Source organism: Tyto alba, unplaced genomic scaffold, assembly GCF_018691265.1.
Source record: "Tyto alba isolate M040663 unplaced genomic scaffold, T.alba_DEE_v4.0 Super-Scaffold_22, whole genome shotgun sequence".
NCBI lineage: Eukaryota > Metazoa > Chordata > Aves > Strigiformes > Tytonidae > Tyto > Tyto alba.
Window position 1 is genome coordinate 11,023,299 of NW_024881296.1, and position 12,301 is coordinate 11,035,599.

The window sequence follows — 12,301 nt, forward strand, 5'->3', positions numbered from 1 at the left end:
AAAGGGGCAGAAGAGGATGCATTTCTTCCAAAGTCAAAGCATGTTTTCACAGTGGACTCCTCATAACGACCCAGCAGGAGAAAACTTCCCAAGCCTGAACTTTATTGTACCAAGAGCATGTAAAATATTTATTTACCAATTTTTTCTTGCCCTATTTCCCATCTTTCTTCTGTCTTCCTCTGCTGTTCACAATTTAGTTGGCAAGATGAACCTTTTTCTCTTTGTCTGTCTTTGTGTGTGTATTAAGAAAATTAGAAGAGGGGTGCTGTTGTCTCCAGGGACTGTGGCACAGGAAACAGAATTATTCATGAGAAATTTCTGTCTGAGACACAGCTCAGTTATCAAGTGCAGCTGAATACTTAATGGGTTTGTCCTGATGTGTTTTATGGACTTACATTATATGGAGCATTTCAACCAAAGGACTCATTCAACGACTTTTGTCAACACCCACAACACTCCCAGTATCGATGAAAGCATTGTACTGACATGTGTCTGTGTTAAAATCCCAATTAAAAATGCAGCCACACCCTTTAATAACACAACTGAATTAATACAAATAACTTTCACAAATGTCTATATAAAACTTACCACTGTTTTGGCAGCTGAATAAGAATTGCAGGAAGGTGTGATGACAGAATAATTTTTGAGAGCATAATAAGATTATCTTGCAGGGAAATACACCACACTAAAAGCCACAAGATCTGAGAAATTAAATCACAATTTCTTGCAGGATTAAGAGCAGCTTGCATGGGATAGCAATAAATTCAACACAGCTTTTGACCAGGCAGGATGAATAAGTGCTGCTAACATATCATTATTTATGAATAATTCTAGAGTTTAAAGCAAGTGCTGTGTTTTCCATTGAAACTGAAAGTAAGAACAAATATATCTAATATATTTAATGGTCCTTACAGGATAGTGCCCCAGCTGTGATCAGTAGCATTTGCTTATGGAGAGCAGAAGAACTATATATGCATAAAAATGATCCTTCTGCAGTGTGTCCAGATCCTGATTTTCTCCAACATCTGCTGTCAGTCAAAGATTTCAGGAATTCCTTTATGCGGAACCCTCTGAATTTTATCTTTGTACTGTTCCACACCATTTGATAGTCCAGTTCAAATACAAGCTTTTAAACTATTAGCATTTATCTATATGTGACTGAAAAGTATGACAGAATGGAGTCATCTTGTCATTAAGAAGTAGAATCAATTCTCAGGAGGTCAGGTTCCGCTGTGGACTTGTCAGGTCAAGATTACAAAACTCATCCTTTCTATGCCTTTTATCCTTAGTAAAATGGGGATAAAGATACGCTTGATATTTCCCTTGCTTGTTTTGGGATGTACCATGCTTAACAATGTGATTTTCATTAGAAGCTATAATATTGCTGTCATAGAAACAAACAGTAGTTGAAAATCCAGTCATGATACAGTACTAGATTTTCTCCCCTCTCTCCCTCCAGACTTTTAGAGTATGGGATATACAGACCCTTTCACTGCTACAGGTCTTCCGTGACAATCAAGGGAGTCCTGGAGAGTTGGAGAACTTTGCCATGGCATTTGACAATGATCATGGCACGCTTATCACTGGTACGTTACTGCAGTTGTTGTGTGAGAGAATGTCCCTTCTCCTAGAATGCAATTTCCTTTATGATCCCTTAAAGCTGAAGTCAAGTACAGGAATAAGGAACATGAGTTGTACAGAATACTGGGAGATAAGGGAATTTGCATATTAAGACCATTTTAAAGTGGGTCTTGTTATATATGGTGCTAAATTCAATATAGAAATGTGCATGAAAATATGCAGCATGGGAATTAACAGCAGAAACCAGAGGAAATGAGAAGCACTTCTCTGAAGGCAAGGTGAGCCTTCCTTAGAAAAGTTAAAGTACTGGTATTGTTCTGTAGCCTTGTCATTTCTTGAAAGCTACTAAGCTGCTGATCTTCCCCTAACTATTCCTCTAGCACTTCCCTCCCATATGGAGATCAAAACAACAAAGTATTGTCTCTGTAGGGTCCTCACGAGTGTATTCAAACTCCTTATTTAACGCAGTAGCTACAGAGAGCCCCACAAGCTTCAGTGTCAACAGACACACTGTCTGATTGATCAGGAATAAAATATTGTGAGAAGTCATCCCAAGGTTTCTGGACTCTGTTGCCTGACTGTGTAGCAGGGAGCCTGGAACCTCCAAGGGACCAGAGCTCCTCAGGTGTCCCCAAGGATGTTAGCCTTCTGTGTCTAAGACAGAGACTCTGGAAACCACTAGGGTTTGTCTGCCCCAGAGATGTAGTCACTGAAAAAAACAGCTTTGAACCTGTTCTGGGGCTATATGGGCCTGAGACATACCAGGCAGATAAGGTCATTGTCTTTGGAGACATCTTTTTCTGTCCTTGGATTAGGAATAAGGCACAAAGCTTGTAAAATCTGAGAAGATGAATGTGAAACTGGTTTTAGTGACCTGGTATTTTCTGCTGAATCTTTGTGCCAATAAACTTGATTTAGAAGCCTAAATATATACATTGGACCAGAATGCACAAATCGTTATATGCATTTAGGCATTTAGTAAGCACTGCAAAGCTTAAGAAACTTCAGCTTTTAGGTCTTATTTTAAAAAATGCTCAGAATATTAAACAGTCTAGTTTTTAAGGATTTTTAATCACTAAAGGATACAGATATGATCTTCTGTTAACACAATCAAAGTTAGTGAGATTTTCAGGGCATAGCAATGTAAGGATTTTTCATGGATAAATCCTTGACAAAAAGAGGTAACTTTGCCCTTATAAACAACGATTGGATCAGTGCCTAAGTACCTGTAAAAATCTGGTCCTTGACTCTGTAATGATTCCATTATAAGGTTAAGTGAAGGCCTCCTTGCCCCTGAAGAGGGCAAGAGACTGAGGCTATATGTGGGCATATTAATTCTCATTGCTATGTACCTGGCTTCACAGAGGAGATTTTCCGTTATTAGTTCACTAACATCCATAAATCAGGGCTCACCTTCATGCTTCATTTGAATATTGCCATAGCTTTCCTTCTGTGTCTTTTTCCAAGCTGCTGGCTGCTATGCCTGGACCTACGCCAGGTGTTAGGCAATTTCATCCTTTGCTGCATGCTCACTGCTGACTGCTGCTCCGCTGCTGGTAGAACGGCAGTGCTATTGGCACTGCAGTACGAGGCTGCATGTGTAGTCTGGTTTGTGAGCCTGTGTTGTAAAGACATTGTCCTTTCTTTTGTCTTACTGTCCCCATCTGCCTCTCTGTCTTTGCAACCCTGCTGATCTGAGAGCGCTGGAAGGTTTGTGGAAAGCACCATTCAGATCTGCAGTTCTGTATAATGGAAGGTACTGGAAAGGCATCATGATTGCCAGCAGACAGAATTGCTTTATCTCTACAAAAGCAGATGCCAGAATTTATTTTAGTGATATATCTGCCAATTAGAGTTTTATTTATTTGGCTTCATTCCATTCCAGACCTTCCCACTCTGGGACTGAGGGATTTATGGCTCCTAATGATTTGGAGTCAAGGTATCAATCACATCAAAGGTAGGCAGTTGGTTGTTTGAGGCAGGCAAATACTTAGCCATTGTTTAACTGGGAGCATGTGTGAATGTTTTCTGGTTTAGAGAACAGATATTCTCAAGAAACAAACAATATTCCTTATCCTCTTCAGAATAACTCAAACGAACCCTGTGGTTTACATAACATCTTTTTATATACAGGGAATGTAACTGGTACTATACACAAAACGCATATATTCTCACTCCTCTCACCCTCTACAGGTTCAAGGGCCATTGTTATTTACCCCCTAACTCACATGATACAAGATACGAGACAGATGCCACAGACACATGAGAAAAGCATCAATGTTTTGGTTTACAACAGGGCTTTTCACCAAGTTCTCACTATCTGCTCTGAGTCAATACTGAAGGTGAGTGTAAGTTGTCACCATTTAAACTGAAAAAGAAAAGTCTCAGCTTTTTTTATTACAAATAAAATACTGAGCAATTAGATAAATTATTAGTGTTTATTATCCAAAGTGTTGGTTTTGTGGCTACTTTTGTGCTAAAAATCTCCAGGAAAGTGGTAGCCACAGTGAATAAACTATTTGAGTTCAGCAGCATTACTTTTCTCAGATAACTATGTCCCTGACCTGCGCTGACATAATTGCACTGCAAGCACCAGGCAGACTGAGCAAGGCTTCAGAGGTCCTGGATTTAGTTGTGATTTTATTTCCTTTGGCTGAACAGGTACACTTCACCTCTTGCTGCAAAGGATTCTTGCAAGTATAGCAATAGTAGTGAAAGTCCATTGGCTATTTAGTATCTGTAAAGGAAATTTTTAACTGCCGTGATGTCAAACTGTGCATCCAATCAACAATTCATGCAAGCATAATTACACATTATTCTTCAATTCAGAGGGCATATCTGATAGGCTTCTCTTTAAAGTTTAGGAAGTGCTTGAGTCGCAGTCAGCTTAGTAGAATATAAATGTGTATTTTAGACTTTCTGTGGATTGGTATAAAACATTTAAAAAGTCAGTTTGTAAAAACAGGACTGTGTAAAAGATGCTGCTATCAGATAAAAAGATTCCTTCACAAAAATTGAAAAGTTTCATTGGCACATACAGTATGCCTAAACTATAAAACCTGACTTTTTATGCTGTTTTGCTCCTTATTCTTTTGTCTGATCTGCTTGTATCTGGCTATCAGTTTTGGAGTCAGTTTGCTGACCTTCTGTAAATCCTTTTCTTATTATAATTTCCCAGAACATGTTGTTCTGAGCCTTAAGGATTTCGAGTCATACAGTGAGAAGTGTTGAATATTATAGGCAGTTAACAAGAAAAATAAAGTGTTGGAGAACACTTTTATCACAGCTCTGTTTGTGTTAAAGCATTAATGAAAAGATTAAACTTGCCTATTATTTTTACCCTTTGCAGTAAAAAAATAGTTACCATGAAAGTGTCAGAAAACACACAAATTAATAAAATTAATCATTACTGGTGTGTTGATGAGGATTAGATGGCAAGTTTTGTAGGAAGAGGTGGCATCTCTTATTGGGCCAGCTGGTGATGCATGTCATTCCTGTGGAGAACAGCTTGTTTGTGTGAAGGTTTGTTCATTTTATGCGCTTGCTAAAGATGCTATTTCTCGCTGTAAACCCTGACTTCCTTAGACCACAATGGCTACAACACCATTACAACTACAATATAGTTTGGGGCACTTGGTGCTGCAGAAAATTAGATCCAGACAGTGCATATGACCTGAGCGGCTACTTCATAAATCCGGTTGAATCTGAGCTATCCCACTACAGCGACACAACTTTGTGCTGATACTTCATTATAGGGTACTGCTTAAATTCCCAATATAGTTGTTCCTACATTTTGGGGCCAAATGTTTATGAAGAGACTCATTTTGATATCCAGCATAGAAATTATAGCTCAAACCATTCTTTCTAGTTAGATTTCTTTGCTTTTGCACTGTAAAAACTCATTCTATTTAACAACAGTGTTTCTATTTAACAACCCTTTCTCATGGCATACTAAATAGAGCCTCCCTTTGCCAGAACAGCTTCTATGGGGAGAGGAACATTTTCAGGGGAATTACACTAGTATTTCAATAAAAGGGCATGGTAGGGCGCTATTGTAACAGAGAACCTATTTCAAGGGATGTGAAAATTTGTTATTGGAAGTGTTTATCTTTCTCCAATTACACTGGAACACATTGTGTGATGAGTTTTAGAGGATGTGGTACATACAATTACTATCTTATTTTTTCAGGTCTGGGACCTAGAAACAGGCTATCAAATATATCACATTGAAAATGCTCATGGGCTGAATACAGAAGTGACCTGTGCAGCCATTGAAATGAATGGTTTTTATCTTGCTACTGGAGCATGTGATGGTAAAGCAATTAAATAATTACCACATTTTTATTACATTTATTTAAAATGACATATTACATGAGCAGACGGAACTCTTCGTTGACTGTCTCAGTGACAGAAGAATGACTTTGGCTTTCTTCCAAGGTGGGAGGAAGTATGCACAGAAAGAAATGCACAGCTGTGGAAAAAAGCGGGGGGAAGGGGGGTCATGTCTTGGTTGGGTTCTATTTAATAAGTGATTCATAGGAAGGTGATTTTTGGCTGCTTGGGCTCTGGTACTTTTCTAGCCTATTGCTCTTTGGAAAACTATCTTCAGAGCTCTTGATCTGAAGATTTTTGCTCATAGGTCTGAGAACCTAGATCTATAACTAAATGGATGCAAATGGAGAACAGAACTGTTTCAATTTTATAGTATCTAAGCTCAATTTTATGGTGTCTACAGGCACTGAACACTAGAATATATATATATATACGTTTCCTGAATTTTTCATGTGTGTTATTTAGGGTGCATCAGTTTTAGGTAATGGGACAAGACTTCTTCAACGCACAAGTGCTTTCTGCATCAAACTATAATAATTTTGTAATCTGTTAACATGACTGAATAACTCTTCTCACATTCCAATGTTCAAGAGTACACACCTGAAATATTAAAATATATCAAATATATGAGAGCTGCCTCACATAAAGAGGAACTGGCTTTTTCCACACAGCATACTGGCTAATGTTTCTTATTTATACTTGGGAGCAGAGACTGCACCCTTTATGGATCCTAAGTGCACGACACAAGGTGAATGCTCTCAAGTCTTACCAAAGTGAAGTAATATATAATAACTACTTCACTTAAGATAATGCTATAGCTCCTTCTCCCCACCAGCTCTGTGGGACAAGTCCTGCAGCCAGGTCCCTCCGCCTCTTGCTGCAGCTCAGAACCTGAAATCTTCTGCCTGACAGCCCACACTCTCCTTGCTCACTGATGACATTAGCTCAGAAACAGAAGCAAGATAGGCAGTGGACTTTTATCCTGGGCTGCAGCATAAAACAAACATGGAAAAAAGATGGGAAAATGGTGGGACTAATGGTGAAGATGTTTTCTACTAAGTTTTGTGTCGCTAAGGGTGCTTTCCTAAGAAACACACATGCTGCTACAGCTTTTGAAAGACCGGTGACCTAGCTCTGGACCTTCAATCAGATTTTCTTTTTTCTCCTCCTTTCCCTGCTTGATCCAGTTCAAGTTTCTGACTTTGAAGCATAGGTTATTTCTGAAAGTTCATTCCCTTTTGTATATCTTTCTCATCCCTGTGTAGGAACAGTGAAAATTTGGGAGTTTGAAAGTGGGCAGGAAGTTAAAGCCTTGCCTTTGGCCCAGCACAGCAAAGATGATCATCGTCTGCTGAAGATAGTTTATCTGAAGGCTAATGAGAGTCAGCATGCACTTCTTGTTTTGGAGCAGAGTGGGAAGATGAAAATGATTCAGGTTTTTCAAATATACTTCCTTTTTTTTTTTTTTTTTTTTTTCTAATTTCATTTGGTAGTTTCTAATTTTCAAGGTAAAATAGGACTTTTTCATTAATTAGTAGATAAACTTCTAGAAACTGTCAAGGAACAACGCACTTTCTGCATGTCATCAAATTAGCTATATGCCTTTCTGTCTAAATGTTAAAATGTTCATTAGTCCATTGCTGATTTTCAGCATTATGATAATTTCTTTCTCTGCATTTGCTTTTCTGTTTGTGATTGAGGTCTCAGTAGTTATAGATCCTTTAAGGTAAATGCTTTAAAATATTGCTGTTGTTATTCTAGACAGTGTTTACCCCATATAAAGAGTTTCTAGTTCACCAGCAGCTGAGACTGGTTAGAACAGTTCCTGCAAATCCTGTTTATATATTTATCCCCACTGTTCTGGTCAGAGCTTTGCTTTTTAACAGCACCTCAGGCCTAAGGCCATGTTCTCATGAGGCAGCTGAATATTTTCCTCCTTCACCACTGCCTTTCAGCCTTAGTGTGCTCCTCAGGCAGTGGAAGACACAGCATCACCTTCTGGGGTTCTGGATACCTGTCCTCGGTAGAGATCACAGTTCCAGTTCCACAGCCGAGCCCTCACACTCAGATATTGCTGGCCCATCCCAGTCACTTGTATGCCACAGAGACTCCACTTAATATTTACTAATAGGAAACTCCTGTGACTCAGGATTCAGTTTCACAAACCTCAGAGGCCTCAGGCCTATACACTTATCTCACTTTGAAGCTCTTCAACTGTAGCCTAATTGCCCTCTTGGTATATTTTCCCTTTATGGAGAGTAGGTAACCATGGTATTATCCTGCAAAAAACATCAATGTCAGAGAAGATTTTGGCTAAAGGATTTGTTTGTTTGCTTGTTTGTTTAAAATTGCTAGATTAAGACAGTGGCTGCTTAAGAACTCATACAAAGCAATAAGACAGTAATAAATTACATTGACTGATTTTAAGTCTATTCTGTGTTCCCTTCAGCTAAAATTAACAGGATGCATTTGGAGCTCACAATAATTGTGGTTTCATTTCTCAGAAAAAACATGTTTCTCTAGAATTTTCTTCCTCAAATTGGAATGTTTTACTTGGGACAAAATTCTCCTTCCAAAAACTTTAAATCCACTATGTGCAAGGGAGCAAAGGTTGCAGGGAGAAATAAGCTTTACTAGACAAACGATACATTTAGGGAAAAAAAAATATACAAGCTCTCATCTTGGTAAATAATTTATTACTTTTGAGCCTCCTGCTAATAAAAAGCTGTTTTATACAAGGTTTGCTTTTGATATTCAGATTTTTCTGAAATACTACGTCATACCAATTGCCCCCCTGTGTTATTACTGAAATTGTTAAATCATTCATTCAATGTAAATGTATCCATTGACAGAGGTTGGTGAGGATTTGAGTCTCCTCCAAGTCCTTATGAATCTAAATACATTAATCACATAATTGCAGAATTACTTTTTTATACAAATGTTTATACAGTGATAATGAGAAATATAGGTTGTTATTATTATCATTAGCTTTATAATAGCCTCTGAATGTAGTAGTTAGCAAGGTAAACTTGAGTAGCACCCCAAAACCAGTTCATCCTTTGCAAAAATCTACTATATCTACTATAAATCTCTAAATTTTTAGTCCTTCCCCCAAGGTATTTCTTGTTTGATACACTTAATATCATAAGTTTTACTAAAATCTTAATCATTACTTCATTATGGAGCTCAAAGCATCTATGAAAACAGTAGAAAACCCAAAGAGCTGATTTCAGTAACGCTTCCCAAAATGGACAGAGATATCAAAGTTAAAGCAGAAACTGGATACTGAGGTGAATTTGTTATAGTTGGAAAAATTATCAAGGTAACTCCCAGTAGCCTCTAGGCACAACGGGGAGGAATCAGTGACTTGGGTTCATGGCTGAACTGTGGCTGATGCTTCTCACACAATTGGAACAACCACCGGTTTTGCTGCTATGATAGATATGAATTGGAGACTAGCAATGTTAATAAAATAAGCAGCTATAACTGAAGAGACAACTTACTTTAATGGGGTGGTTAAACTGAACAAAATCAAAAGCTCTGAACTCCACAGCTGGACAGCTAATATAACAGCAGGTAATTTAAAGTGAGCTGGAATATCTCTGGCACTTCGGTTTGCAGTGTAGGCATATGCTAGGTGATACCTGTAGTAGCTTTTGTAGTTTGGCACAGAAAGCAAGCTTTTGATGCACACTTGCTGATAATTTGCTTATGAATAGAGAAATCCTTTCCTTCCTCTTTCATTAAGCCAGTTATTTTAACAGGGTAACTCAATTCAAACATACCTATATGTCACATGGGTGCTTCCTGAGGCAGTGTCATTTCCACAAAGGAATCCAGTTGTGTCTCTGTCACTGAAGCCTGACACCTTAGAAACACATGATTTTTTTCCGGATATTCAGCTGCCGTCTGAAGACACCGGTTCTCTGAGGAATGATACAGAGGTAAAAAACACTTGAAAGTTCCCCATCACTTATAGAAGATTAGAAAGTAAATGTTTACTGTGCCCTCAAGGATTTCATGTTTTAGCAACAGGATAAGAGCCAAATAAGTATTCCAAACTTTTCAGAGCAGTGAAGGTCTAAAATAAATCATATAAGAAAGTTACCGTTTCTAAGGGCTATATCTGCCTAATAATCCACTGCATGGTTGTCTCCATGATTAAGCAGCTTCTCTGAATGTACACATCATATTCCTGTACTAAATAGTAAGTTGAGATTCTTGTATGAAGTCTTCTAGAAATTAAAGTGCTGTTCATTACTATAGCTAGGCTGACCTTCAGTAATAGTGGCACATAAAGATCAACTGGGTGTTAAAACGATTCCATTTTCTCTTCTTATTGCTTTGGTAAAATAAGATGTCAAATTTATGTTTCAATTGTTGACAAATTTAACTTGAATAGTCCACAAGACTTGAGTTTTGTTTTGTATAATTTCACTAGCTTTGTAACAGATCTGGATGATATTTGTGGAAAGGTCGTTATATCTCTGCTCAGTGACTTATTCCTTCAACCTGATTAGAGTATCTCCATAGGTACCTACTTCTGATTAATCTTCAGCTCTTAGAGCTGTTTTTACATGCTCTAATTGCACTTGTGCTGTAGATAGCAGGTCAGGTTGGCAGATGGAGGTCCTTGTCCTATGCAGCAGGGAGTCTCCCAGTACTATCACTCCCCACTTCATTCTGGTGCTTCTGTGTAGCTCAAATACAATAGTATTAGAATAGTATCCAATATGCAGTTGTGTAGACACTGTCAATTTAAGCATCTTGTGAAATCGATAGTTAAAACATTTCACTCTCTAGTGTCCACATTGCTCCTACTTGATTTTTTTAATGTTCTTTGTAGAATTTTGTACCTTCTGTGGAAATGAAGTGTTTTGATGTTTTAAAAGTAGAAGGATGGAGTTTGATTGCTACAGGAAGTGCAAATGGTGCAATAATTTTATGGGATTTTAAATCTGCTTCTGTGAGATGCCTGTAAGTATTGTTTTCTTTGAGGCATTTTAATCTCCAGTATTTCATACAAACTTTTCAAATGCCATACTAGAAATTATAAGATACTCCACTGTAAAGGGGGATGGACAAGCAGGAGTTAAAGTATCAGTTTATGTGGAGCCCCTTCTCTCCTACTTCAGATTACTTTGCTAGCTAGTCCTGACATTGTAGGTAGAAGTGATCCAGAGAGAGAGTCATTTGGGGAAGGGATGATGTAATTAAGAATACTGTTTTAACACAACTCAGCATTGTCACTAAAGGAAACTCCTGCTATGTAAGTCACTCTGTCATTGACTAGAGGCTGCTACTGAGCTGTAGAAACATCCTTTTCTTGGAAGTCTCAAGTTTGGGAGGACTTCTGGGAATAATACTACTTCAGATGATAATGGCAGATGTTTTATGTTATCAGCATCAGTTTATACTTAGGAGACTAGAAGTCACATTCAACAGTGAGAAATCTGAAGTGATTTTGGAGGTTTGGGAGTAAAAATCTTTCACAAAAAGTGACAAAAAGTGAGCATCAGATGCTTCCAGATATTCTCATGTGGATTAAACTGCTATATCAGGAAGGCGAACAATGACAACATGTCTGGTTAGACTGAGTGGAGCAGCACAGCAGTATTTCTGTGTTGATGATGGAATACATGCCTTTTAAGACCATACAAAGTCAATATTTAACTAACATATTCAATAGTTTCACAGCATCCTTCATGTGTAAAATTGGCATGTTTGTGAGAAAGTGAGCTGAGTTTTTCTATACCACGGGAAATAATCAAAACTTAACTGCAGTTCTGGCTATGTCTCTTCCTTTGCTTTTACTTCCCCATATATGAGGGAGAAAATTTGTGTGGATGCATGGGAGACAGGAGAGTCAATGCTTAGTATGTAAAGTATTTTACCCAGGGTTCACATGACTGGTTTGAATGCCAGGAGCAAGGTACTTTTATAACATTAATTTAGCTAGTTAACTTCAACATAAATTACTTTAATTTTCTCTTAAATACTAATTCTCAAGAAAATACTTGGCTGAATAAGGTGTTCATTATTCCATCAGGTTCCTGTTTTTCCTGGCACAGGCACATTCTCTATCTGCTCTTCACTGACATTAATCCATCATAACTTATTATCTGATTCTGAAAAACTGTGTCTAAAACTTTTAGGTGACATGCATTCCAGGAAAATAAATGTTTAATTTTTCAGATTACAAATAAAGTCTGCAACTTTTTATGGGAACAATACACAACCTATACGAACGTCTTTATTTTCAGGTGTAAAATCAATGAAGACAGCCAGGCTTCAGTTCTTCAAGCATCTGGAGTCAATGCCATGTTATTCCTTGTACATAGTGCTCTATCTTCCAGGTAGATGTATGCATTTTATCTTCCCTTAGGGC

The 12,301-nt window shown here is 37.9% G+C and overlaps 1 protein-coding gene across 1 annotated transcript in view; it reads left to right on the plus strand.

Moving 5' to 3' along the window:
• WDR64 (WD repeat domain 64) overlaps window positions 1-12,301 on the plus strand; it is a 74,820-nt gene that overhangs the window by 46,993 nt on the left and 15,526 nt on the right. Inside the window, exons 13-19 of the mRNA XM_042796183.1 lie at window positions 1,460-1,586; window positions 3,775-3,923; window positions 5,771-5,894; window positions 7,179-7,348; window positions 9,678-9,857; window positions 10,760-10,890; window positions 12,177-12,269. Of these exons, the coding sequence (XP_042652117.1) occupies window positions 1,460-1,586; window positions 3,775-3,923; window positions 5,771-5,894; window positions 7,179-7,348; window positions 9,678-9,857; window positions 10,760-10,890; window positions 12,177-12,269 (974 nt within the window). The remainder of the gene's footprint in view (window positions 1-1,459; window positions 1,587-3,774; window positions 3,924-5,770; window positions 5,895-7,178; window positions 7,349-9,677; window positions 9,858-10,759; window positions 10,891-12,176; window positions 12,270-12,301) is intronic.